General features: G+C 40.9%; 1 protein-coding gene and 1 pseudogene across 1 annotated transcript; both read right to left on the bottom strand.

Moving 5' to 3' along the window:
• Positions 1 to 1,047: 1,047 nt before the first annotated feature.
• On the bottom strand, positions 1,048 to 27,049 carry LOC145498674 (uncharacterized). The gene is made up of 23 exons (XM_081478590.1): positions 26,606 to 27,049; positions 25,768 to 25,851; positions 24,950 to 25,000; positions 23,736 to 23,782; positions 23,188 to 23,260; positions 22,457 to 22,538; positions 21,411 to 21,623; positions 19,017 to 19,178; positions 18,108 to 18,172; positions 17,225 to 17,308; positions 16,930 to 16,958; positions 16,110 to 16,156; positions 15,590 to 15,661; positions 15,157 to 15,224; positions 15,024 to 15,068; positions 14,376 to 14,513; positions 14,002 to 14,061; positions 12,260 to 13,232; positions 11,205 to 11,275; positions 10,404 to 10,701; positions 9,622 to 9,662; positions 2,913 to 3,080; positions 1,048 to 2,159 (listed from the first exon to the last, which is right to left on the bottom strand). Exons 1-23 carry the CDS (start codon positions 26,783 to 26,785, stop codon positions 1,515 to 1,517), a joined length of 3,696 nt encoding a protein of 1,231 aa, XP_081334716.1. The 5' UTR covers positions 26,786 to 27,049; the 3' UTR covers positions 1,048 to 1,514.
• LOC145498675 (uncharacterized) lies at positions 5,373 to 9,611 on the bottom strand (annotated as a pseudogene).
• Positions 27,050 to 27,061: the final 12 nt, after the last annotated feature.

Raw genomic sequence — 27,061 nt, 5'->3', positions numbered from 1 at the left:
GAGGCAAGTGCTCCAACCACGCCCCATTACTCTACTCAGCTGTATAAATAGCGCTGGGGACTTGGGAAGACCCTAACGCCTGGGAAGATCCCAAGATACAACCGGGGCTAGTGAATAACGCCAACCGTCCGTAAACTGGCTATCCGGTGGATAAGTGTCAAGAAAACAAACTTCGTTGTCCGGGCAGTGAATAGCCATTTATCCCCTGGATAGCGTTGTCCTTACCTTGAACAACTGGGGCCAGCATCACATACAGGATGCTGTTCATACTACAGAGGCCGTAGTCAGCCGTAGTTCAATTCTGGCTCACTGTCTCTGCCACGCTACGTTCTCGGGAAGGAGGGTGTCTTTCTTCCAAGAGCATAGCGTTGCGTGAAAGAGAGGGCCATATTTGGGACTAGTTGCGAGTGCGGTATTGTATAACATGACGTGCACCATCTCTTAAATACACGTTCCTCAGAGAATAACCACTGTGACGTTTTCACCGGGATTCTGAGTTGTGTTTTCGGCAAGACTACCCTGGGTGTCAGAGGTTTCTCTTGCGCGGTTTTCGGTGTCGGTCATTCGGCCGCCGAAGCGAAGCGAAGTATTTCCGTCCGCCGCGCGCGAGAAAAAACCTCTGGTACCCAGGGTAGGGCAAGGCTGTCACAATACCTCAGCCTGACCAGCTGCTGGTAGCTAGTTACAATGGATTATCCAGAGGAAGAGCTGAAACAATATGTATAGCCACCAACGTTCTCTTTTGCCTTTAAAATGAAACAGGCCCATGCAAATCCGAAAAAATCCTTTAGAAAAACACATTCGGAAAGACTTCCTAAGAGAAACGGCCTTAGAATCAGTACCTAGTTAATGGGACTCTTTCTGGATATTTTGGAAATAAGCAAACTCCGTGAGCAAGGCCAGGGACTGAGGACAAAAGACACAGAAGAAAATCCCCACGAAAGCCAACCTCGTTCCCAGGGTCTCTCTTTTTCTCAGAAAGACCCTGGGAACCAGGTTGGACAATAGCACGATAGAGACGGACGAAAAAACAACGACGACGACGCATTACTAAGTCACGTCACATTTTAATTTAGCTAGTTCCTGACACAGAACACTACTACTACTACAAGAACATCACGCTTTAACATAACAAAAACATCGAGTATCTTGGACAGTAAAGCAGCCATACTGCGCCAATACTAGAGCTGTACTTTGCATACACTGCACCAATACAGCCGCCATATTGTGCCAATATAGGAACCATATTTTGCATGGATTTAGCCACCCTATTTGGCACCCACAAAGCAGCAGCATTTTGCACCAACATGGCAAGCACGTTGCGTTAGCATTGCATCCGAATTGCCTCAAAAATGTCGAAGATTTTGTTAGCTTGTTTTTTCTGTGCTTAACTGTCCAAGGTACTCGGTTACTTCTATTTCAAATCGATTCCTTTAGCTTTGTAGCTACCATCGCAAGTCATTCCTTGTCCAAAACAATGGACTTTACTCGAGTCATTAAAATATCCATCCATTTTACGGATACTGTCCCCGCGAGTTGGCAGCGGAGTGCGGAGCTTGCGTCATGCTCGATGACACGTTTCCATGAAAGTTCACAAATTGCTGGTTGCCATGGTAGTAGTCCCCAGACCCTTTCCCAGCAGCGTGCTCGCTGCCGGTCATAAAGAACGCGTTAGAAGACGATCCAGTGGGCTGGGAGGCGTTTGGATACGCGTGTGCGCTGTGCACGGGCGCGCCTTGATTCTGGGCGTGCTGAGACTGCGCGCCGTACAGGAACTGGTCGTTGCGATGTTTTTGATATTTTTTGTTTTTGTAATGCGGTTTAGAGTTGCTGGCCCCTTGCTGCATGGGACCGCGAGGCGTCTGCTGGTTTGGCACCTGTGAATTGTACCCGCCCATGTGTATATTCTTGCCCTGGTACCCTGTCATCGACCGCGCTGCTCGCCACGTGGGATGATGCTGATTAGGCACAAACGGTGGGGCCTGGTGTAGAGGGATGGGCTGCTGTTGTTGTGGTTGTTGTTGTTGTTGTTGCTGCTGCTGTGGTTGTTGTTGTTGTTGTTGTTGTGTTAGACCCGGACTGCTCCTGTCTATCGAGTTTCGCTCAGTGAAACTTGCGTTGTCTTGCATTACTGGTGGGATTTGAGCCGGGTGATAGGCCTGAACGGACGACATAAAATATAGACAAAAAAATAAATAAATAAAATGACAAAAATGTTCCCTGACCATTCATTTTCGAAGGTAGATAAACATGGCCGGCGCCCAAACCCATTTCAATCTTTCTCCGGCAATCTTAACCCCTTTAGGTTTTTCCTTTGTTATCGATCTGTTGTTTTCATGACCAGCTACATAGCAACAAACAGGCACGATCTTGTGCTTGGGCAAACTGCTTGGTGAAACTCCTTTTCTGAAGACCCGTCCACCCTAATGCGTTTTCACCTTTAAAGCGCACATTTTTTGATGGGATTTCGCCCACCCTCCACACTAAAAAGATCGAAAACGCTCATCTTTTTCATCTAAAATGCATACATATTCAAACGCCGTCCAGAGTAAAGACTTTTGAAAAGGGAGCCTTTCGAAAACGCTAGGAAATGATGGTTGTGGTATTTTCTCACAACGTATCAGTGTGTTAGTGCAGAAGAGGAAACACTTCGAAAACACATTTCCATTAAATGGTTTCGCACAAAGACTTGTTTTGACAAGGAGGCAACTCGGAAATGGCCTAAAAAAATGTAAATGTGAATCTTATTTATAGTGGTCATGCACTTAGCTATACAAGCACTAAGCTTAGCTAGTTTACAGGCATGCCACTGAAACAAAGGAAACAAATATTTCAATCAACGGGGAATGCACGAGCACGCAAAACCCATTCACGCACGCGCACCGGCGCAGAGACAGGCGACGTTTGTTTACCTGCATCTGCTGCTGGTAGATCATTTGCGGCACTGCAGGAGATAGCTGCTGACCCATAGACACCGCAGGATGAGGTTGCAAGTGATCCTGGGAGGGCATCTGGTACATCGATGGATAATACATCATCTGCTGGTTCGCCCACTGCTGGTTGTTCAGTTGCACGTGATACTGTGGCCAAAACATTGACAGTTAACAGTTTGTTAGCGTAACGAAATATCAAAAGCTTTATGGTCGTCGCAGGTGACGAGGCAGAAAAAATGATACGGTGGAACCCTGGGCCGGGTTGTCCAAAGCCCGATTAAGCTAACCCAGGATTAGCGACAGCTTTGGTTTAGTTTTGTAACTAGTAGTAGTCAAAGATTATCAGAGCGCGTTCGACGCCACCATTTTGATACCATGAATGATTTCAGAAATATTATCAGTTACCTGACAGTTCAATTCTCCCATAATTTTTATGAATTAAACTAAACGGCACTTAAAATACATTACAACTAGTATTAATCAAAGATCACAGCAGTGCGTTCGCGCGCGTTCTTTGCATGTTTGGTCTACTTTGGTGGCATCCGAAAGTTTGATCGATCGAATGACTGATGACGATCTGCACGTGAAGTTGCTTGCGGTAAAAGTGTTTTTAATTAAGTACTAACTTGTACTGCACAAACTATTTTCCAGGAAAGGCATTTGAACTGTTGGCGACACTTAGAATTCAATTTCAAATCGCCAACATTTGTAACAAAAATTTCTTGAAGAAATAAAGTTTTGACCCGCGACCCTGCAAGACAGCGCGTTGCCAAATGTTTTGCATTTGTTTACATTGCTCGAAGTTACATCTTGTTTTCACAAATGAAAAAGGTGAATTAACCATTCTAACCACAAAACACGGCCTTTTGGCGAGTTACACAACACAGAAAGTCTGTTTTCTGACAACCAATTATGGCCACAACGAATTTGCTGAGCTACAAATCGGAAAATTTATTTTTTGACCACAGATCGGAGGGTCATCATGGCCATTTGCCAAGCTACATGAAAGATTTGTTTCCTTACCAAACTAATGGCCATTTGCTGTCGCCGAGCTATAAAACATTCCTTCGTGATAACGCAGGCTTTAGCTACTTGTTGTCGAAGGCTGTCCCATGGGTTCACCTGTAAGCGCCATCTTGGCAAATTTGGTGATGGAACACGTCGAAGAGAGAGCGTTAAGTACTGCACCACACCCCCCTAAGTGGTGGTACAGATATGTCGACGATAGCCATGTTTGCCTCGCCCGTGAGCATCTCACTAGATTTCACTCCCATCTCAACTCGATCAACCAGCACATCAAATTCACAGTCGAAGAAGAGAGTGATAGATCCATCGCATTCCTCGACACGAAGACAACTAGAAATACTGATGAATCAATTAAAACCAGTGTTTACAGAAAAGCAACCCATACCGCGAAGTATCTCCATTTCAACTCTCACCACCCTTTGCAACACAAACGCTCAGTGGCCAGAACCCTCCTTGACAGAGCAAAGAATATTCCGTCGACTGACGAAGACAAAAAGTCCGAAGTACAACACGTGGTGGACGCACTCAAAACCAATGGTTACACGGACCAATTCTTAAAAAGCTGCCACGGAACCAAACCACCTAAAGCATTGAATCAGCCCCAAAATAATCAGCCACAAAGCCACAGAGGCTTTGTTACTTTGCCATATTTTCAAAGAATCTCTGAAAAATTTGCAAGAACTTTGGGACAATTCGCCCTTAATGTTGCTCATAAACCCGTCAAGACGGTTGGTTCGATCCTGAAGAAACCGAAGGACAAATTCGATCAAGACCAGTCAACTGGTGTCCTGTATAAAATCAATTGTAAAAACTGTGAAAAACTTTACATCGGTAAAACATCCAGAGCACTGAGATCCAGAACAAAAGAACATAAAAGAGCCGTCCTCACATGTGACAAGAACTCTCTTTTGGCGCAACACTGTATGAAAAACAACCACAAATTTGATTTTAATAATGTCAAGGTCATAGACCGCTGTCCCTTGTGGTCGCGTCGATTGTTCTTGGAAGCGTGGCATTCCATTCGCGAACCGAACTCAATTAATGACCACGCGCATATTCCAGACATTAACAAAATGCTAAATTAATCCCTAGCGAGTTCCTCGCACTCTTATAAACATCTCATTTACATTTAGACGCCGTTAACATTCATTTCATCACTGAAGAAGGTTATAGTATTTTAGCCGAAACGTCTATTTTAAGATTTTTAAGGCAGTGACAACAACTTTTAAGATTTTATTAGCTTAACTTTGTTTATTTCCATTTTGTCGTGTGTCTATGTTTGTTTGTTTGTATTCTTGACCGAAACATGTAAAATATCTCTTTTCTTTTTACCTGACTGCGTCGCATTTTTAACTCTTAGAATAGAGCTTTGTTGTTGCTATTGTTCTTCATGAAGACAAACTTGTCTTGAAGCTCAATCACGTTTTTCACACAATGAACACGTTCCATCGGTGGTATTCAAACTGGTAACAAACTACAGCAATGTGCCCGTCTGTAGTCACTGCCACTCCTGGCAAGAAAAAACTTATTCTCCCTGTGTGGATTTGAGTGCTGCGTAAGTACTCGCCATCTTTGGTGTACATTTTAACACACAGACCATCATTTGTTACATCAGCGACGACGACATGTCCACTTGAATTGTGAAATGCAATTCTACTAAGAGAACAACAACAACCTTCGATTTTGAAAACAGAAATATGGTCGCCGAGTTCACTGAATATGTGAACGCCAGTTAAGTCCAACACCATGACACGACCATTACTAGCACATGTCAGATCCAATGCGTGCTCTATTAGTCTTTCTCCAAAAACTGCGAACAAATCGTCCATCATTCTCGTACACATTAATCACATTAACGATTCTACACAAAACGCTGCCCTTACCATCGACTGTCACGCCATAGCGGCCACGGAATGAAGCGAGAGAATATAAAGTATGGTTAACATTTACAGAAAGCTTGTGAAGCAGTTCCGTGTTACAGTTCAACTTGAAGACAAAAATCTCGGATTCTTCACTTCCAGTCTCATGCATTTCGACCAGTACATAGAAGTTGTCGTTTGCGTCGGAGGCTACATCATGCAATTCACGTCGCTCTACATCTTGGTCGACATCATCAGGGAGATTGAAATGATCCACAGCCTTTCCTCTCCTGTCGAACACCTTTACGTTACGATCCCCACCGTCTGCTACAATAAACTGTTCCCTGGAATTTATAGCGAAACTGCACGGACATTCAAGCTTGTCCTCCATGTCACTCTCGTGACCAAATGACCATGGTGCAACAAAACAGTGCTCCATGTCCTGCTTACGAAGAAATTCAACTATCCTTGCGTCACGCAACGGATCAACTTTTCCTTCTCCAGTATCAACTGTTGGCCACATCCAAAAAGGTTCCTCTTTACCGACTGCTTGCGTGACATCGAAGATGACACGATTCACGTGACAGACACTAGAAATGATCTTCCCGCGTGCATCTTTACCAAAAAAAGCCCTTACTGCCATGATGCCTTTCCTGAACTTCACATCGAAACTATTCTGTACTGCTGGCAGACAGTTTAGTTCCTTGATACACACTCTACACGTTGCTGTTGCGTCTGCAGGATTGTCTATTGTCTCTAGTATTGTCGCCATAATGCATCAGTCAATTCCAGCAGTGCCCATCCCCCCGCCCCCCCCCCGCGCAACCGCGGGGCATTTGCTCACGTTGTCAGTCCCGGGGGTGGGGCATCCGCAATTTTATCGCGGCCCGGGAGCTGGGCATTTGCGTACCCCGGGGCGACCCCCGGGCATTCGACACACGTGTTTTGGAAAGTGCCATGGATGAGTCCATTGGGAAAGACGAAGCGTTTGTCGAACAATAGCTTGTCCGTCAGGGACTAGAGAAACTTGCAGATGTTTTTAAAGGTATGTTTTCTCAATTTGAGATATTTCTTCATTACTTGTAAGCATATAAATATAAGCGACAAGGTGAACTATATTTTGTTTATCACAAAAAGGTCACTGACGTGAACACGACTCCTTCGTATTTCGCATTCAAAACTAGCCTGGCATTTTTTAAATTCATGAAAGAGGAGTTAAAATACTTAAGGTTTGCGAATTCAAATGATGCGATCTTCAAGACAGATCTTGCGAGCTTAAAATGCAATGCATCATCATTTAAAATGTCTTGATTCTTCACAGAAAAAGAAGCCTGCGATTACAGGCGCCCATCATCGCTCGCGGCTGGGGGCACGTCCGCCGCAATCCCAGCTATCCTCTAGCAAACTGTTAAAAACAAATATAAAGAAATAAATGCAATCAGAATCAACTAACACGCACTGTCGCCCTTGAAGTCTTACTGTTGCATTAAAATACTGAACAGTTGACCGTTTTATTCACTGATTAATTAAAAACCTGCGGAGGTGTTGGAAGGCGACGATCCCGGGGGCGGGGCATTTGCCCTCTTTCTTCGTTCCCACCCCGGGGCATTTAGACAGCTTATGTGTCCCCACCCCGGGGAATTTGCCCATTTTTTTAAAAAAAATGCTAATGCCCGGGGATTAGCCCGGGGGGGGGGGGGGATGGGCACTGCTGGAATTGACTGATGCATAACTCGATATTCCATTGCCAGGATGCGGTCAGACGTCGTTAGGGCTTCATTTTTAAAAGCCCTTGTCGCTTCCCTGCGAGCTTCCTTGAAACTCTTCTTTGCGTTGGCAAGCGCCCTCGTAGCTGATTCATCCAGAACGGTGAGCTCCACGTTTCGCATTTCTTCAGCGAGAGCAAACACTTCAGCACAGGCGGCTTGTACAGATACCTCGCCGTTCTCACTTCTCGACCTTGCCTTATCAAACACTTCATACAGCAGCTCGATTCCTTCCTCAAAGAAGCTGACACTTGCTAACAGATCTTTCCTTGATATTCCATCCAACTTTGACTTGATATCGTCTAGTTCACGGACGATCAAGCTACGAAATCTTTGATCTGTTACATCACCTTCTCTCAGCCTCTCCACTGTCTTGTCTCTGCCTTTATTCACAAGCAAGCCAATAGTGACTTTGAAAACGGCAGTTACAATCGAACACATTATCCTCGAGGAAATGGCTTTCAAGGTTACTTTTCTTGTTCACTGCAGTGATGTTGGAAACAAAGAGTGCCTTTGTTTGGGCAAGACACTGCTCTGAAGAACTGAAATGACGTCACTATCAACGAGACCGCTCACGCGATCGCGAAATTACGACAGCGACAAAGTGAAAAGCGAAATCGACAACGGCACTGTAAACAGCGACTTCCGCCCGCTTGCAGCGTATTCGGGCAGAAGAAATTGTATTTTACAATAATAAAGTTTAGACGAAATCCGATTGGAAATCGAACAATTAAGCGGACAAAAATCTTGTACTAGAATAATTTTAGGTATTTTACAGTCCTTTTTACATTTTTTTTAGAGAGCTAAAGATACAAATAGTTGGCCGAAATAACCCCGGAATTCAATTTTCCATGGGAACTCGAGAGAATAAATTTCAAACAAAGTTCAGAGAAATTGTGTAAACACAGGTAAAATTTCATCATCAGTTTCATTTCACCAGTGCTTTCAAGTGTTTCATACGAAGTTCAAAATTTGTTTTTGATCATTTGGTGAATGATTTTTTTTCAAGAAGATATTTAAAACAGTCGAACAGAAGTTTTCATACAAGGTTTTTGTCCACGTGTTACTCTAACTTCTGGATGATTCCTTCGTAAACTTTCTGTCAACTTTGACAGTCTGCTTTGCTGTCTTGCTCTCTTCTCTCATCTTCTCTTCTTCTCATCTTTCATAATACGCCAAGCTTTTTGGTCACGCGCTCAAATGGTCTGTACACAGACGTTTTTTTTTTCTCCTGCGAGAGTTAATTTCTTCGAGCCGGGGAAAGCGACGCCCACCCCGTTGCATTTTACCGCGTGTATCCCACGCGCTAGCCTGCAGAACAGGGGGATTAGCAGGGCAGAGAGCAAAGCGCATGCGCCGGATTAATATTTCGCTACGCTTGCGATGTCGACGAGCTTCAAGAAGTTTCAAGACAAAATAGACGAGGACTCCACGCGAGGTTAGTGAGCGTTCTCCGAACGCAACTATGCGGTAAGGTTTTCCGATTATATCGTTTGTCATTCAGTTTTGAGTTAGAATAACTTCAAACTACACAAAACATAAGCAGTGAAAAACATTTTCACAAAATATAAAAATATACTTCAGAGTTCTGTTAACTTTTAATCCTGGGTTACCGCTAACCGGCCTTCGAAAAACCCGGCTCTGTTTTTTAAGACAGCAAAGGAATCAAAATTCGGGGGCAAATCAAAGTGCTCAGTTGAGGTAAATCAGAGGAAAACGATTTGGGTTTGGACTTGAGAAATCGAGGGACCGATAATCCACTGTATTGTTTTCTGGCCTCAGCAGGGAGGAAGGCTGTCTTTTTATATGGGGTTTAGGACTCCTTAACAGATTATCTTTTGGCCTTTTAACCATAGATTGTAATAAATAAAGCAACATTTATGCTGTACTGTTTGTCACCCACCTCACTTTCCCACCTCCCGAAAATCGCCCGCTGAAGGAATGAACTGATTAACATTCAGTTAAATTATGCTTATGATAACACAGCGTTCGCATGTTAAGCTTAATACTTTGAATTCATAAATAGCCACTCGATACCTGGAATCCAAGATTGAAGAAATATCGAAGAGTATTCGGATCTGCAAAACAAACAATGCGGTAACCTGAGTATGTTTGGCAAAACAAAAGGATTTAAATTTGACAAATTTAAATTCGACAAGTAACTGTTCAACTGAACTCTAAACAGAGTGATACATCCACTTGTCTCCTAAATGTAAGTGTTTCGTCAGATGCAACGAAATAATTTTATGATTTATTTTCTATTTCCGCCTTCCAAAACGACTCTCGAGCGTTGTCCTATCAATAAGTTACGTAAAAATGATGAATAAAAGCTAAGCATGTCCGTCCCCTAGCTTACAAGACAAGCAGCTGAGGCACGGTCCACAATACGCCGGAGGAATTTGAAAACGGAGGTTTCATTCTGAAAACAAGTCTAATGTTTTCCGTCCACACTACGCCGGAGGAATTTAAAAACGCAACAATTACCGGTCATTTTGGATTTGTGTTTGAGGAAAATTCGGTCAAGGAAATCACATGATTATCGAGATTACATCGTTTTCGAAAAGTTCCGTTTTCAAAATGTTTGCCGTCCACACTGTGAACGGCAAACAGTTCGAAAACGCTGGCTTTTCGGTTCCATGATGAAACCGAAAAGCCGGCGTTTTCAAATTCCTCAGGTTTGAAGAGCGTTTTCGAAAAGCTCCGTTTTCGAGACGGATTAGTGTGGACGGTAGACCTAACCCTAGAAATAAAGCTGCGTTTTCACATGCTCCGGCGTAGTGTGGACGAGGCTTATGATAAAGCAAGTCAGAGAGACGTACCTTCCGGCAGATCAGAGCCATCACTTTCCACAGATATTCCTTGAGGCAGGCGGGGATGATTGGTCATGTTGGGAGGCGTTGTGTACAACACAGGAAGGTATGGTAACTGATACACGGTCTGGTGCTGCGTGACTGACGGGGAGCTAGACGGGGCAGATTCCGCTCCTTCGCTGCTTTGGCTGCTGTCCGAGGGAGTGAGGGTGGTGCTCTGTGATTTAGTGTTTGGATCAGGGGTGGGACTGGAGTTTTTGGCGTTTGTGACGTCATCTTCGCTTGTGTTCTTGTCTGGTTTGTTACTCTGTGTACAGAACGGGACAGTGAGAATTAAAAGCCGGCCGCATGAAAAAAAAGTGTCGCTTACCAATGAACTCACTGGACTACGGAAAGTACCCAAACCTCTGTGAATGTGACAGAACTATTTATTTGTGTAACGGTAAGAAAAAGTCTGCATCTGGCCATGTTTCCTATAACACCGCAGATTATTGGCCTGATTTCTGGAGCATGAAGCGGCTAGGAGTATTTCTAGTCCACGCAGGGTTACCCTCACTCTCCACCCCCACTTACCACCCCCCACCCTCGTCCCTACTCCCAAACGGAAGGGGCGCTTTGAGAGCAATGTATCTCGCCCAAGAACACCACCGAATGACTATGGCCGGGACTCAAACCAGGACTACTCGATTCGGAGTCCAGTGCGTTAACAATCAAACTAGCCAGTTGTAAACTCGTTGACCAGACATTTTCACGTGAAAAACAAATATAAACACATGAATGCCAGAGTAATACAAAAAAGACAGTACTTACTGGCATAAGAGGAACGGGCAAATTGTCTTGTGCAATGTCTAAAGCTGGAGCTGGCGTCATCACTACTGAAACTACAAACAACGAAAAAACGAAACACAAAAATACCGTTAGGAACTGTTCCATAAAATGAAGGGGTCCAGCTTTGGGCAAAATCCCTTTAGGGTGGACTATCTAACGCAACAAATTATCGGAAAAGTTTAAATGATAAATGTCGCAGCTTAATCTATTGGCCCATTGGGAATTCTCCTTATTGACACCTCACCTTTATCTGAAACCCTGCTTGGCTAGAATAGAGTTCCATTCGGTTACAAAATCAGATGAGCGTGGCTCAGAAGTCTGATTTGTTAAGCACAAAATGTGAGAAAGAACAACGAAGTAGTTGAATGGCTTTTAGGATGTATGGCAAAACTGAAAAGGGATCTACTGTTTTAACTGCCAGTGTCGCGTTACAGTGCGCACAATAGCCTGTGTACAGCTGCCCCCTCCCCTCAAAAAATGGGGCGGCTGTACACAGGCTACGCGCACAATTAACAAGTATTGTCCGAGGGCCCTTTCCATTCAACCAAAAGTTCCCAAAATTTCGAAACGGGGACAAATGGTACAGAAATTCCCCAGGAAAATTTCCAGAAAATCCGGAAATTGTTGAATTTCTGAAAAGCGAACCATTCAACCGAAAATTGCGGAAATTCTGGGAGCAAAGTCAAATGGAACAGAAATTTCCGGTAAGAAATTTCCGAACATTTGGTTATCGCTCGCTAGGTTGTCTTCTTTTGTAGACATCCCGAAAAATGCTGATCCATTCCCCACTAGAAATTTACCACAAATGCAAACCGGAAGTTTTGGTCGAATGGAAAGCGCCCTTAGTACTCAGGCATGTCGCGTAAATGAATGCTTAAAACAACAGAACCTTTTGAAAACAAAGTCTCAGTTTAAAATTCTGTAATAGTTACCATGGCGGATTTAATGTGTTTCACTGAATCTGCGTGCTCTTACAGACATACGTGTCGTATGGGACAAAAAAAAAAAGAAGAAAAAAAGAAACAACAAAACCGTACCTAGTGTTGGAGGAGCAAGCACTTCCCTCTTTCCATCTTTACCAGCTAAATCCTTCGCTGTGCTCACGAGCACTTTAATCTCGCCTCCTTCCTTAACAGGCTCGGCAAATGTTACAGTCTTTTTCTCTGGAGAGGAAGTTGAAGTCCCTTCTCCAGCTAGAGCAGATTTGAGGTTTGGTACTTCCTTAGTGACCGAATCCTCCTTCCTCAACAATTTTATATCTTCCTTTTGTGTCTCCTCCTGCTCTTGGCTGTCCGCAGACTGCTGTGGCTTGCTGTTGAGGTTGGTCATACGAATCACGCCTCTTACACCTTGCGGCTTGACAGAAAGAGGCTCTTCTGATTTCTTCACTTCTGGTTGCATCTCTTTGACATTATTTTCTGGAGTTTTGTCCTGTGTTTTAAGTTCTTTACTCTCGGATGCTTCCTTCGCCCAAGCACCTCTCGGCTCGACAACATCCGTAAACTTTACTTCCTCGACATTAGACTTTGAAGAAATGCCTTTCACCTCACCCGAGGAAGACACATTTGGTGCTGATGGTTTGCTCTCATTCAGATGACCTCCCTTTGATAATTCCACCTTCCCTTTCAACTGTTCCTTTTCTACAAACAAGGCCTGTCTTTGAGACTCGCTCTGCTCTTTTTTGCCCGTTTCCGGTGAAACATGGTTATTACTTGCGTCAAGAGATTCGACTTCACTGTTCGGAGTCGCCGGTGCTTTTACCTCTTTGGTCAGCGGTTTTTCCTTTTTAGCTTCCGGTTCTTTCTCTTCAGGTTTGGCTGTGTGGGACTGTTGATCGGTTGGTGAGGTAGGTACGCTTGGTGGTTTGTTCTCCGCTGTGCTCACGTGGTTTTCTTTGGATGGGACAGGCGGTTGCTTTCCTTGAGTGTTTTTCAAACGACTCCAAAATTCTGCAGGGCTTTGATCAGGTGCAGCTTCAGTGGAGGGCGGCTTCTCTTCGGCCTGTTGAGTCTGTGAACAACATTTTAAAAACGTTACTTGAAAAAATTTTGGACTTTAAAATAGACAAATTTCTATATATTAAAATTCAGCCTAAAACAATAGACCTCAGTCCGAGGCTCTGGGGAATAACTACAGAGTTTGTAAAGTTTATTCCCGGAGCCTCGTGCTCAGGCTGAATTTTAATATATCGCAATTGGTCTATTTCGGACGTTAAATTTCCGGACACTTATTTTTTCGTTTCGGATAATTTTCGGACGAAACTTTCGGAAACTTTGCATAAACATAGCGTAAGTAAATTTACGCGTAAAAACACGAATTACAGTAGAATGAAACAACACCTGTGATTCAAATGAGAGTTTAACTGCTCCCTCAAGAAACACCGACGAGAAAATAGCACAATTTCTATCATGCTGTTAAGTATATTAAGTAGTGTCTCAACTAGAGTTCCTTCCAAAAAGGAAACTAGGAGCTTTGGAGCTATTTAAAAGTTTAATACTGTACTGTAAATATTTCGGGCGCTTAAAACTGGTTCAAGTAAAAATATGTAAAATTAAAATGTGCCAAATTAAACAATGCGAAAGGAATGCATGTCGGTTTGAGACAGCCGCAAGGGAACCGAGAGCATGGTATGACTTCCGCCCGAGCAGCTGCAAGAGAGAAGTTACATAACACTCAGTTCAAAGCTGGTTTGCACATGTTCCCACAGACAGCAAGTTCACCACAAAAGGAATTCACTTGTAATGATCACAACTGACAAATACTGTCAAGTTTAACTTACCGGCAATGCTGGAAAAGCTGCTGGATCTTTTCCTTGTAATTCTGCAAGCTTGGCTTGTTCCTATGAAAAGAAATTGACCATTAATGCTGTGAAAGACCTCCAGCTATAGGCCAAGCTGTGTGTATTTTCCCAAGAACATAAAACATCTTTTTGTACTGCTGGATGTTGGTTTCATAAGCTTTTTTGGAATCTTTCTTTATACCGCTTGTAAGACTTCCCCCCCCCCCCTCCCCGGCAGATATATCCGCCCTCCCGTTTGTAAGCCCACCCAAAACCACTTTCTAATGTGAGTTGTACAAGCCCACGGCTTATAACCGGAATTTTAAGGTAACTATTGTACTGACGGATTACAGTAACTTGCTGTATATACTCACTGCAATCTGTTTAGCTTCCTCATCTTCCCTCTGCAGCTGTCTCTCGTCTCGTCCTCTGGAATAGCGGCCACGCCCTCTTCCCCTTCCAAACTTGTCACGTGGTCCTGGGCCAGTTCTTTGCCTAGGGAAGGACTCATCCTGAAATACGTGTGTAAAACAACATCAAAGTTAATGAAAAAAAATAGAGACAAGTAAAGGGACAGTAGAAGTTCAGTTTATGATGAACAGAAGTTTGCACTGCAGACTTAGCACTCGCCCACTAGCTCAAGAGTAGTGTGCGAAGCAAGTGTTCCCTTAGGAAGAGCTTTTCTGCATTCTGGCCGCAGGTAAATTGGGGCCATGCGTAAATTAAAGCGAGAGCAAAAACTCAACGAAGCCGGGGGTGGTCTCACCACTCCCTGCTTCGTCTAATTTTTGCTCTCACTCCAATTTCAGATTGTGGAAAAGCCCTTTGTACAGGAACGCTTGCTTCGCAGGCTAGCTCAAGAGTCTAGCGAGTCATTAGTTAGTACTGGTTTCATCTCTGCATTACTGTGAAATAAGTCACTGCTTTTTCTTATCCCAGATCAGACCAAAGAAAGTCGTTACTTGTTTATCGTAAATGACTTCTCTCAACCACTCAACAAACATCTGTCAACTAGACTTTACCTGGAAACCCTTCCGAGCTGCTGTGTCCTCGCCATGTTCATCGCCCTAAGCAATAAACAAACAAATGAAATACATGTATTTATATGTTCACAAAACTGCATAGTACTACAAATAAAAGGGTTTGTTTTCTCACCTTGTAACCCCTTTGAGGTCTTCCTGGCATATTTCTTCTTCTTCCCCTTTTCCCGTCGTCCCGTAACCCTACAGAGATCATTACAAGCATAAATTAGCTTGAACACGGCCTCTACAGTGTACCTGAACTTCTGTAACGGCCTTCATTGTGATGGTAGGAAGAACTCAACAGGTTATTTATCAATGATTACATCTTTGTGTTAGCATGATATCCACTGAACAAGCTAATATTGTGCCATTCCAAAAAATATCCACACTCCCCCTACAGAAGGGATTGGAATTTCCTGCAGGGTGGGGTGGGTCTGTATGACCAAATATTTAAAGAATGTATGGAATTTCCAGAGGGCTGGGTTGGAGGGGTCCTTAGAAAAACTCTCTTCTGTGGGAGAGGTATGGATATTTTTTGGAACTACACATTTGCCACAAACATTCACCTTCATTTGTAGGGGGACCTCCCCCAGCTTCAGATTTCTTGTAGAAGCCTGACAAATCTCTGTAGTTTAACTCTGGAAATAAAATATAACACAAAAACATTTCTTTCAGGAAATGCAACATGACATTACTGTGATCTGCATCAAAGATGAATCAGTTCCATGGCCCGTTATCTACCATAAAGGCTACCAGTTTCAGAACCATGGAATGACAACCCCTGACGTGTGCTTTATTTCTTATTTTTATTATCTTCAGGATACCAAACAATTGACTGGTATTAATATGTGCCTGGCTTAATGGTGACCCATTATGCCAAGTAAAGTGGCATGCCCAAAATCACGAAACATGGACCCCAGCCAGACTCAAGTCTTGATCTCCTGTTCTGCACAGGGTCCTGGCAACATACTAAACATTAGGCCACCATTCTTAACAGCGCATATTGAGTTGAATTTACAACCGTACAAACATGACTAAAACAGGACAAGTTGTATCATGTGCAATAATGTTCATCAAATTTCTTACCTTGCTGGTTCTCAGTGGGCTTCAAGTTTTCAAGAGGAATCAGAAAGCTGACAGAAAAAAAACCACTCACATCATTGAAAACATAATATCCACAAGTACAATAATAATAATAATAATAATAATAATAATAATAATAATAATAATAATAATGCTCACACAAAATAATGAGAACACTACTTAAAACTGTCTGTTAGAAAGACAAATAGTATGATACTGTATAGTCAATTAATTTTGGCTGAGAATACGAAGCACTAGAGATAACCTTACAAAAGATAACCTTGCTAGGTACAGCACACATTTTGAGGAGGGTGCTATCAAGCTAAAAAACTGGCTATCCCCTAGTGCCCCAGGACCATGGTTTGGTCTCGGCCCTAAGGACTCTAAGCAAACATTACATGAGGACGATAATAATAATAATAATAATAATAATAATAATAATAATAATAATAATAATAATAATAATAATAATAATAATAAGGTTCTTATTGCGCATTTAGAATTCTCAATGCGCTTACAATTGCATATGATTAAAAAAAAAAAATAAAAACCTACCTAAAAGAGGCAATTATTAAAATCTATGACTAGGTTAAAAACTATTACAAAAAAGAAATGTTTTAAGGTTCTTTTTAATAATCCCTATGCTCTCAGACTGTTTGATATAAAAAGGTAGGTCATTCCAAAGTTTCGTGGCATAAAAAGAGAAGGATCTTACAACAAGGGAACATATGTTGTCATGTACAAAAATGCAGTCTAAAGGACTAAGCCAGTCACAAAAAAGGTACAACATTCAAATACACTGCACTTATCAGGAAGTAAATACCATTTATTTCCAAGCTCTGGGATCTTCACCTGAAACAGTTAAAACCAAAGGTTAAAAACAAGTACACAGAAAATAATGAGAACACTACTTAAAACTGTCTGTTAGAAAGACAAATAGTATGATACTGTATAGTCAATTAATTTTGGCTGAGAATACGAAGCACTAGCAGGCAATCAAAACAAGTTCCTAAATTAATTCACACTGGTATCTTTCAAGTACATGTAGTTGTATATATACATGTATCTGGACATGTTTTGTACAACAGTGGTCACGTACTTCAATAATAACTACTTACTTCAATATTGCCTTGGACAGGAAGGTAATACTTAACAATGGCCTCATATACTTTGTCTGCAACATCGGGCTGTCCCAACCATGCCTATAAAACATTCATTGATAGATTCTTAAACTTAAAAAAAAATTTAAAAAAATTAAACTATATTCACTTTAAGAGCATCAGATTCCCGTTATTGTCCATGGCACCTTTCATGTACAATACCAAATAAATATAGATGTACCACCCAGGCATGGCTTCAAATGTTTGGCTGTGATACTTTTTTTTAACATCTATCAGTGACAAATAAAAAATGTCTAATTAAGACTTAACAAATACAGAGTAAACATGTTTGTTTGTTGTGGGAGGCACATTTAGCTCTACGACTGTTTATTACTTCAGCTTATTAAATTATCCACAAAATTAGGGGAACAACTGAGTCTAAACTTTTAAGCTCAGAATTTACATAGTTTACATGACAACATTCTTTCCAAAAGAGTTACTGGGTAACTTAGGTATTCAGTAAGCCCAGTATTGAGGTGATGGGGTGAAGTTCTTTAAAAACACATTGTGAATGATTGCACGGCAGAAATACATGTGCACATGTACATGTATACAAGTATGCATTGATTTTTTTTTCCAGCAAACATAAAGCACTGACTGCAATGAAGGAGCAGCAAATTATTTTGCAATTTAATGTCAATTTACTTCAGGACAATAATACTAAGGTCACTGAATCGTTCAGTTTTTACTAAATTTTTCCTCTGCCTGAAATAGGTTATATTCATGACTATTCTTGAGACTGAACTGAAACTACAGGAACTGTTATTTTCAAAGGCCGCTAATAGTAGAGGAATCATAGGCTTAACACTAATAATAATTAACTGCTTTTCGCTTTACTTACAAAGCATTTGTCTCCGGGCTGGTACTGAATACTTGCCGCATAGGACTGATCCTGCTGTTCTTGAACTGAATAAACAACACAAAACAAAAAAGTGTTAATTAGAAGCAAAACACAAGGACATGAAATCCTTTAGTTGTCCGCTGCATATGATAAAAGATACTGGTACATTTGTACATGTACTCTTTCCAGTTCTTAAAAGTGAGCATAACAGTAAAAAAAACAACTGGGACCCAGTACAAGCACTTTTACTTGGCAGAACATTAATGAAACCCCTGTTGACTCTCCTTAGTTGACATTCTGTAAACAATTCTAGCAATGCAGACATTACCATTCTCAAAATCCCCCAAACTTCCAGCTAAACATCTCAACACACGGCTTTGCGAACTGATAAAACCCAGTTTGAAACTTAACTTTGATTGCAAACCAAGCGTCAAATTCAGTATAGCCTACATCAGATGAAAATAATTCTATACTAAAAGGAAATAATTCAAACTGAGTGACAAAATAAATAACAGCTGCACCATTATTACTTTGGGCTATCATCTTAAAATAACTCGTTGACGCTGCATTTCTGATTTTTTGACCTAATTAGCTATTGTCTTCTTCAAGCATCACACAATAACTTTTACTTGGCAAAAAAAAAAAAAACATTATGGCTATTACTGACGAATGACATGAATCAGCAGTTTCATTATAGGCACAGTCAAATTGAACAGCTTCAGTGATGATGGTTTTGTCCATCTGGTTTGACCATCTAGAGGAAATTTCTTCTTGTAAAGAAGTTCAGTTCAAAAAAGAGTTTAGCCTGCCCATGAAAACCAGCTGCGCTACTGCTTAAGCCTTACTGAAAACCCTGATGACTCTCCTTAGTTGACATTCTGTAAACAATACTAGTAATGTGGACGTTACCATTCTTAGAATCCTCCCAAACTTCCAGCTCAACATTGCGGTACAATTCATTGTCCAGGGATCTTTTGGCTTGCCATCCATGTTTCTGATCCAGATTTGGTTTCACTGGCTCTTCTTTTTGCTCCTCTTGATCATAAACCCTGTTCTGCCGAGCAGACTTAGCTACAAAGAGTTGTCAACAAAAGCCTGATCAGTATTTGTTACATTAGTCATGCAAGACTGCAAAATTGAGTGGCTACTACCTGTTGCAGTAGCCAAATTGAAATCCTGTCTTGAAAGAATCCTTCTTAAAGTGTTACCATGACCAAATTTTTACCCCTTCCAATTTGTACATGTAGGACATAGAATTCCATAAAAGATTAAAAACACTGTGTACAGTTTGCAAATATCTGCATTGGTTCCAAAGATATTTAAGTTTAAAAATGTGTAAAATATGCCAATGAGAGGACTGATGATGTCATACACGCAACCAAATATTACGTCAAGTATATACTTCCATGTAAATAGTCTAGAGCTACATGTATCTTGGTCAATTTGCAGCAGAAACCATGATTGAAACTTTGCAGGCTAATACTGTAGTTCTACATGCAACACACCTACAGCTAAAACAAAATCCATTCCCATGGCAACCCATTCTTTCCCACTCCCCTCCAACCTGATTTCAATATTTGAGTGATTTTCAGGTCGACGAACATTAAACAAGGCCAAGAACTCGCCCTAACTTATTTATATGCTAACTAGATCATGCAGATGACGCACCATTGGAAAATACATGTATCAATATGGAGCACTAAAGGTGGCCCACAAAAGCCTTTAATATTGGGGAGGTCTGGAACCCAGTATGTTGCCATGGTAACAAAATGTTAAGCCCATATTGTGGAACACCTCTAGTAGGATCTTACTGCAAAGAATCAGACATTTCTGATACAAATTGGCTGATATGTCTTTGTTCATCACATTTGATCAAAATTAGGTTGAGTTTATGACATCATTGCTTGGCTAATTTGCATATTTTAAAAACTTTAATAACTATCTCTGGAACGAAAAGAGATATTTGAAAATAGTAAACAGCATGTTTTTTCTCATACAGACTACTTTTCTATGTTTTAAAATGGCTTAGATTGGAAAGATGCAATTTTTGTCCTAGTACCAATAATTGCTACATGTACATGTACAGTGTACTTTTCTTACAGGACTCACAACTATCTAATCAACAGGTTTTTCAATTTTTCTGTTAACGAGTATCTACTAGGAAAGTGGCAATGAGAGAGTAAAGGGATTTGCCCACATGCACAATACATTGATCTCAGCCACAATTTACATTCTGTAAGCTTAAATCAGATCTCTAAATGCAGACCATTTTTACTACCAATTCACCAGTGGATGTTTCTGTTTCTAGCGAAATTGACACTGTCACAGAGATAGAAGACGTATGGGTTATTGACCAAGTGTGAGGTCAAGATGGCTGGATATTGGCCAAGTTCTTTTTTTGCATGTTTATAAACTTGCAAAGAAAGAACGAGGCCAATATCCAGACATCTTGACCGAACAAGCTTGGTCAATAAAGGATTTATTATATGGCTTTCGGGGAAGTTTTTCTTGCAGGACACGGAGGGTAGTCCCGAGCAGGCAAGATGACTCCATCTTGCCCGCTCAGGTAGCCAATCAGAGCGCAGGATTTGACTCATCTTACCCGCTCACGGAGCTAGTCATATAATAAATGTACATATAAAATAGTTGTCATGTACTGTACCCCTTGTTTTACCAAATTCTCAAAACTACTAAGCATAAGAAGCAAATGCTAATGGTGCCTTACAATTTATTTCAGAAATAGAAAACATTTACCTTGTTTCTATTAAGTTTTAGTAGAATTCTACTAGTATACTAATGCAAATGCTGTAATCTGATTGGCTAAGCCATTGAACACTATCAGCCATTAGTGTGCAGTGGCTGGAGGTTGTCTAGGAAATGGCGACATTTTTTTGGTTTTTCCAAAGTGCTGGGAGGAAAATTTTGATGCAAATGGATGATTAAATTCCTGAGAAGTCAAAATGAAGGACATTTTTGGCCTCGTCAACTATCACTTCATAGAAATCAAGAGTGGGTAATTTAATTGTTAAATAGATACACGAGTGGACGTTTGGGAGAACAAGAAATGCTGTTGGAACACGAGCCGCAGGCGAGTGTTTCCACAACGAAAAAAAGGAAAACAACTTGTTAACTTTGATTATCAAAATGTAAATTATCTTTGCTTGTGCCATCATTACATCTACGTCGACAGCTTGTGCTCGTTATGTGTTTCTATCGAGTTATAGAAACATGATTTTCAACCAATCAGCACACATATTTTCTTAGGACTGTTTTCTAATTAATAATTATTTTATCATATTGTACCTTTGCTGGATCTGCCTCTGACAACCTCTGTCCAACCAGCGTTGTCCTCACTGTCCTCCTTGAAGGCCTCGTCTTCTGTCAGACCATTCTGATAATAGTTTGTCATTACATTATTCACGTCATTGGCAGGATTCTGTTTAGGTCCTTTGCTGGAATTGTATTTTCTGTCAAGCTCTGCAAACACCTTCTGGTACAAAATCTCATACACCAAAGCTGTTACAAAACAAATCAGCAAGTGTACAATTTAAGTATTGTAAGGTAGTATCTGTTCTTTTGCATCTCACTCTTATAATCCCTTACGATGGACTAGCATCCCATCCGGGGTGGAGTAGCAATATTCCTAGTCACTTCATGCTACAGAAACTGCAATGAGCTCTGGCCAGATAGGCCACTTGGCTTGTGTGCAGACTTTACCTTCTTTGCCTGACATCTTGGTTTCTGTGACTACATTGTACTACATTATATATCACAGGTTAGACCCTTGACCCCTCCTCCCTTAAAAATTTTACGTCTGATTGCCTGACTGTGGCTTCCTCTCTAAATATTACAATTTATTTCATTGCCCTAACTATACCCCAGTACCCATTTGCACAACTGGGTACATGTATAACAGACTAAAAGTGAGACCAAAATGACTTCTAAACGAAAAACACAACAGAATATACCCTGAGCCCAGTATCAGAACTATATGACGTACTCAACCAGAGTCCAGAGTATCTTCTAACCATTATTTAGTTGACCACTGTAACTCATATTTGGCAACTACAAGCAGATGTAAGCTGCTTGACTGAAAGACATCTTTTTTTGTCGTCACATCACACTTTTTAACAACATTCACTGTAAGTTTCACAAACCAGCATTACTACTGGCGAGCTCACTGAATAATTCGGCAAACCTTACAAACGTTCAAAGATGAAATCACATCAAAGGTTTTATCATCAAGTGATACTTAATGGTCAAAGGGTATGCCAGCTAATAACATACTATATTAATTTCTATTCTAACAATTCAGCCTTCAACAATACTATAACTGTTCCAATACTTACATTGGCACATAGCTGCATTCTTTTGGAATTTCACATCGTACACAGCATCATAATGGTTACCATTGGAATAGCAGAGCATAATCTGCAGACAACAACAATTACACCATATGTTATTAAGTTACACCAATATATTACTCAGTCTAGATCTCTGTAACTTTTATTGTAATCAGGGTTGTCAAAAGCAGCCTGTTATAGGTGAAAATTGCAATCTTGACTGCTTCATGTTGATCTGCTGGGCAATTTCTCTGATTCTTTACAAAGAGATGCCAAAATAAGCTGCTTACTCCAAAAAATGCTGCCTTCTTCAAAACTTTGTGAACACTGTGTAAAGTATCACCAGTTCCAGATATATTTTGTACATAACGTCATGGAAGATCTAGCCTGTAAGAATGCCAATGTCTACACTGTGAGAAGTCTCTTCTGCTTGAAAATCCATGGGGAAGAATGCCCAGGAATAGGCTTGCAGTTTTGCTGCTTGCTTCTTCTTGTTTGTTTGCATTACTTCCCTTGTGGATCTTCTAGCACAAGAGAGACTGCTCACATGGCAGCTACATAATGTTTGGGACACACATGTAAGCAGCAAAGCTGCAAGAATGAGTTGGTGAATGAAACAAGCTTGCAAGGTGCCTCGCCTTTTCATGTCTCACCAACTGGTTCCCGCAACTTTGCCATTAGCACACGAGTTGACACAAATGCGAGCCTTCTGTGTGCAGACTACAGTAGATCATTACCTTGTCTTTAAAGTTGTTGTCAGTCACTTTTGTTGGTTCTGCATTGATGTCTTGGTAAACAACAAAGTCTTTCCTGAAAGTAAGAATTAACAAGTAAACAATGTCATAAAAGGTGTCCTGTTCATATTGATGATAGTAATAAAAATAACTTGCAATGATTTCCTATCCTTAATATGAAAACAACTCCCGGGTTCAAACAAACACTTGCATAGATCTTGTCAATAACTTCTTAAATGCAAAACGCACTGACAGAGGGTGTTTTTTTCTCTCCGAAAGCCATGCAGCTGTCTTGTAAACAAACACTTTGAGAGGGACCCTTAGCTAGAATAATACACATACATGTAGTGACAAATGCAAGGGTTTCATGAATTTTTTCAGTAGGAGGACAACTGGTCTTAACAGGCAGGTGAAATTTTTTGACCTGACCTTCCTTATAAGAAAACTTTCCTCCAGATGGTCAAACCAGGTGGGCAAAATCCTCCTCACAGCTGGTCAAATTGGCCCTTAGTGAAACCCTTGGAGATGTACAAAACTAATATGGTACTTACTTGTACATCAGGGACAAAGCACTTATCTCAACTTGGCCTGCCCATTCCTACAATTTCAAACAATACAAAAGACATTACAGAGTTCTAATAACTGCAGCTTTCACAAAAGGTAGTAATGAAACACTCACGCCCCATCCATATTGTGCCGGAGGAATTTAAAGATGGAGGTTTCGCTCTGAAAATGTATCAAATGACTGTTTTCCATCCACACTACACCAGAGGAATTTAAAACTGCAGCAATCACCAGTCATTGCAGATTTGTGTTGGAGGAAAACTCAGTCAGGAAATCATATGAATATCATGGGACCATCACTTTTGAAAAGCTCCTTTTTCAAAACCAAATAGCAGGCGTTTTCAAATTCTTCTGCATTGAGGAGCGTTTTCGAAAACCTCCGTTTTCATGGCACATTAGTGTAGATGGTAGGCCTTACCACAGAAATAAAGCTGCATTTTCAAATTTCCGCAATGTAATGTGGACACTGCCTAAATGAATATACATGTATGGATACATGCATGGGATACGTGACCTACAGTGTATGGGTATTTTGGGATGTTCAATTATAACTTCAGTTACACATTTGTCTAAGCTATCCATGACTATCCCAAACCCCCCACCCTGCCCCTGCCCCTGCCCCCCCTCCCATCACATGAGCCGCTGTCTACTGTAACTGTTGTCTACATGTAGGTTAGATATTAAGTGATGTTACCATCAGATAGTATTTCAGAACCTTGTGCATTGTCCAAGTGTTGTGTAGTGAAAGAGACTGTTCTTTGCAAAGTTTTACTGGGTTTTTGCATTATGTTTACATTATTTAGGCATGCATACAGAGACAACAATCAGCAAGCATATTTTTTCATGCTTAAAAGTTTTATTTAAACATTTCTTCTTTGATTGCCATCAGTCTTTCTTGCGTTTGTGGATTTATGTTATCCAACTGTTGTTCAAGTTAGTCCCTTCGTGCACTTAAATTACATTTTTATTTGACTGTATTTTGGAGTTGACTGTCTCATGTATTTGTTCAAATTATAAATTGTAATAATTCCTGTTGGAATTGTGTGTGTAACACTGGTGTTTGTTATCAGTTCTATAATCAGGAATATCCTCACTGAACAGGACCTTGAGCTTGCACTTGCAAGCCTGCAGATGCATCTATAAAAGCCAGGTTACAGTAACAAGGTACTAAGTCCTGTTATCAAACAAGTTATTCTCATACCTTTGGGTTTTGGAGTCTAAACAAATGATGATCAAATGGTCCTTCCAAAAACTAAACAATGCAAAAAACAAAAGTAACATTAGACTTCTTCAAAAATAAGTTACATGTTTCATCTTGATTCCTGCTATGTGTCTCATTTCATTTTATGGCAATCAAAAAAGCAAAAAACTTGGGCGACTACTTAGATTTGCACAAAATTGTGGGAGCAACTACCTTGCGAGCAGTTGGTTATGCTATGAATGACGGCAAAGGAGAAACCAACTGTCTGCCGGGTAGGGAGCCACAGAATGTGAGCAGTCCATGGCTCAGGGCCAATTACAGGTATTTTTGCTCATTTTTTGCGAGATATCTCCTCAGTGCATTTCGTATACATGTAGTGTGGCCAGTATATCATGGAATGCATTCTACCATAGGAAAAATGTATCACTGCAGTCCTAACTGAAGGGTAAGCAAGAAAACCAATTTTCTTTGCTCTCTGTACATGTAATGTTACTAGCTACATGTATCTGGGCCAGGTTTTTCGAAAGCCGTTTATGACACTTACCCAGGATTAAACGTTTACCAAAGTATTCAATTTTCTTGTATAAAAATGTTTTTCACTACTTATGTTTTGTGTATAGTAGTTTGAGATTACTCAAACTCAAAACTGAAGGATAACCAATGTCAATGGAAAACCTAACCGGCAAGTTCAAAAACTGAAATCAAACTTCTCGCTAATCCTGGGTTAGCTAAATCAGGCTTTGAACAACTTAGCCCTGGGCATTATGACTTATTACATATTACATGTTTATTTTGTGTAGAAAGTGTAAAATATTTACTGCTTCAAACTTATCCCTGTTTCTTCGCATAAAATCTATGCAGTCCTTGCGAACTTGAAGATGTTTTGCTTGACAGTTGTAAACCTAAAAAAGCAAAACAAAAAATCAGTTTTAAAAAATCTTGACACATAAAGGAACATAAAAACAACCTAAAACTTTATTTGAATGTTGGTAAATTTAGGTTTTCAGCAAACTGTGTTCCCAAACTCCCAATACCTATCGATTTCCATGTAATCAAGTGTCCTTAACCTCATTATTGACCACTGTATCAAAAGGTTACTTAGATTGTTGAGCCCCAGTATTTATAAATGTACACAAAAGTCGCATGCTGTCAGATATACAAGCGAAAGCTAGAGAACGCAGGTTTCTACAAGTACCCTGATCTTTATCGGTACGCTTCAGATCTGCGGCAATTTTATCGAAAAGCAGCGAGACTTTAAACGCTGGTAGTTACACTATCGTAAACAATTGTGTGAAACGGCCTGGAGAACTGTTGTAAGTAGCATAGTAATCACACATGTAAGCTTGCATATTGGTTCCGACTTCATGTATAAAAGCGAAACGACATCTTCCACGGCAACCAATAGTACATGAGTACTGTTGGAGTTTCGCTACAGCCAGTCCAAATGATGGTTTGTTTGTTATAAAACAAAACATCAATTAAAGCAGAACAGAGGCGTTTAAATATCAACGAACAGGGCAAATCCACGCGAAAAATCCGATTTCGAACACGTCTCTAAATCGAGTCGCGGGCAGATAAAAAATAAAACCACGACATAAAAACTCTCACACATTCGACAGTTTCTACGCCATTTGGTCTCAAAGTGACACGACTAACCTGCTCAGAAACAGCTCTAAAGAGACAGGATCCATCTTTGGCTATCGGCTTTCTGTACAAGTCCAAGCGAACAAGATACTCGTCCATTGCTGTCTCGGTGAAGTTTCCACCGCCGCCGTTATTCGGTGCATTGTTAACTGGACCCGGCTTTTTCTTGCGTTTGATGTTAGAAGAAGGCATTATTTGGAGCAAGACTGCCGGTTGGCTGCTTTTGTAGCGTGTTTCACGCTTAACGCTTGTTTCTCATGATGTTGTTTGAGAGGAAAATGCGTTTCTTTACATGATTTGGGAAAGAAGAAATCTCATTTACCACCACGAGGGTCAGCCATTGCTGCGCAAAAGGCTGCGGTTATGGAATGTCAGCGGTCTAACAGTGGAAAAATGACGTCACTAAGTTCTAGGCCTTTTCAGATTTTGCACACGCCCCCGGAAGTTAGTGACCGGAAGTTGTTCGTG

Source organism: Orbicella franksi, chromosome 9, assembly GCF_964199315.1.
Source record: "Orbicella franksi chromosome 9, jaOrbFran1.1, whole genome shotgun sequence".
NCBI classification, from domain to species: Eukaryota; Metazoa; Cnidaria; class Anthozoa; order Scleractinia; family Merulinidae; genus Orbicella; species Orbicella franksi.
This window is presented reverse-complemented; position numbering and strand designations above follow the sequence as displayed.

What these genes read in the sequence shown, in the direction of transcription:
- LOC145498674 (XM_081478590.1), bottom strand. Translation starts at nt 26,785, where the DNA reads ATGCCTTCTTCTAACATCAAACGCAAGAAAAAGCCGGGTCCAGTTAAC. An exon ending in AGGTCCCCCTACAAATGAAG is followed by an intron (nt 15,225 to 15,589) that starts GTGAATGTTTGT and finishes TGATCTCTGTAG; the next exon opens with GGTTACGGGACGACGGGAAA. An exon ending in TCTACCAGCAGCAGATGCAG is followed by an intron (nt 2,160 to 2,912) that starts GTAAACAAACGT and finishes TCGTCCGTTCAG; the next exon opens with GCCTATCACCCGGCTCAAAT.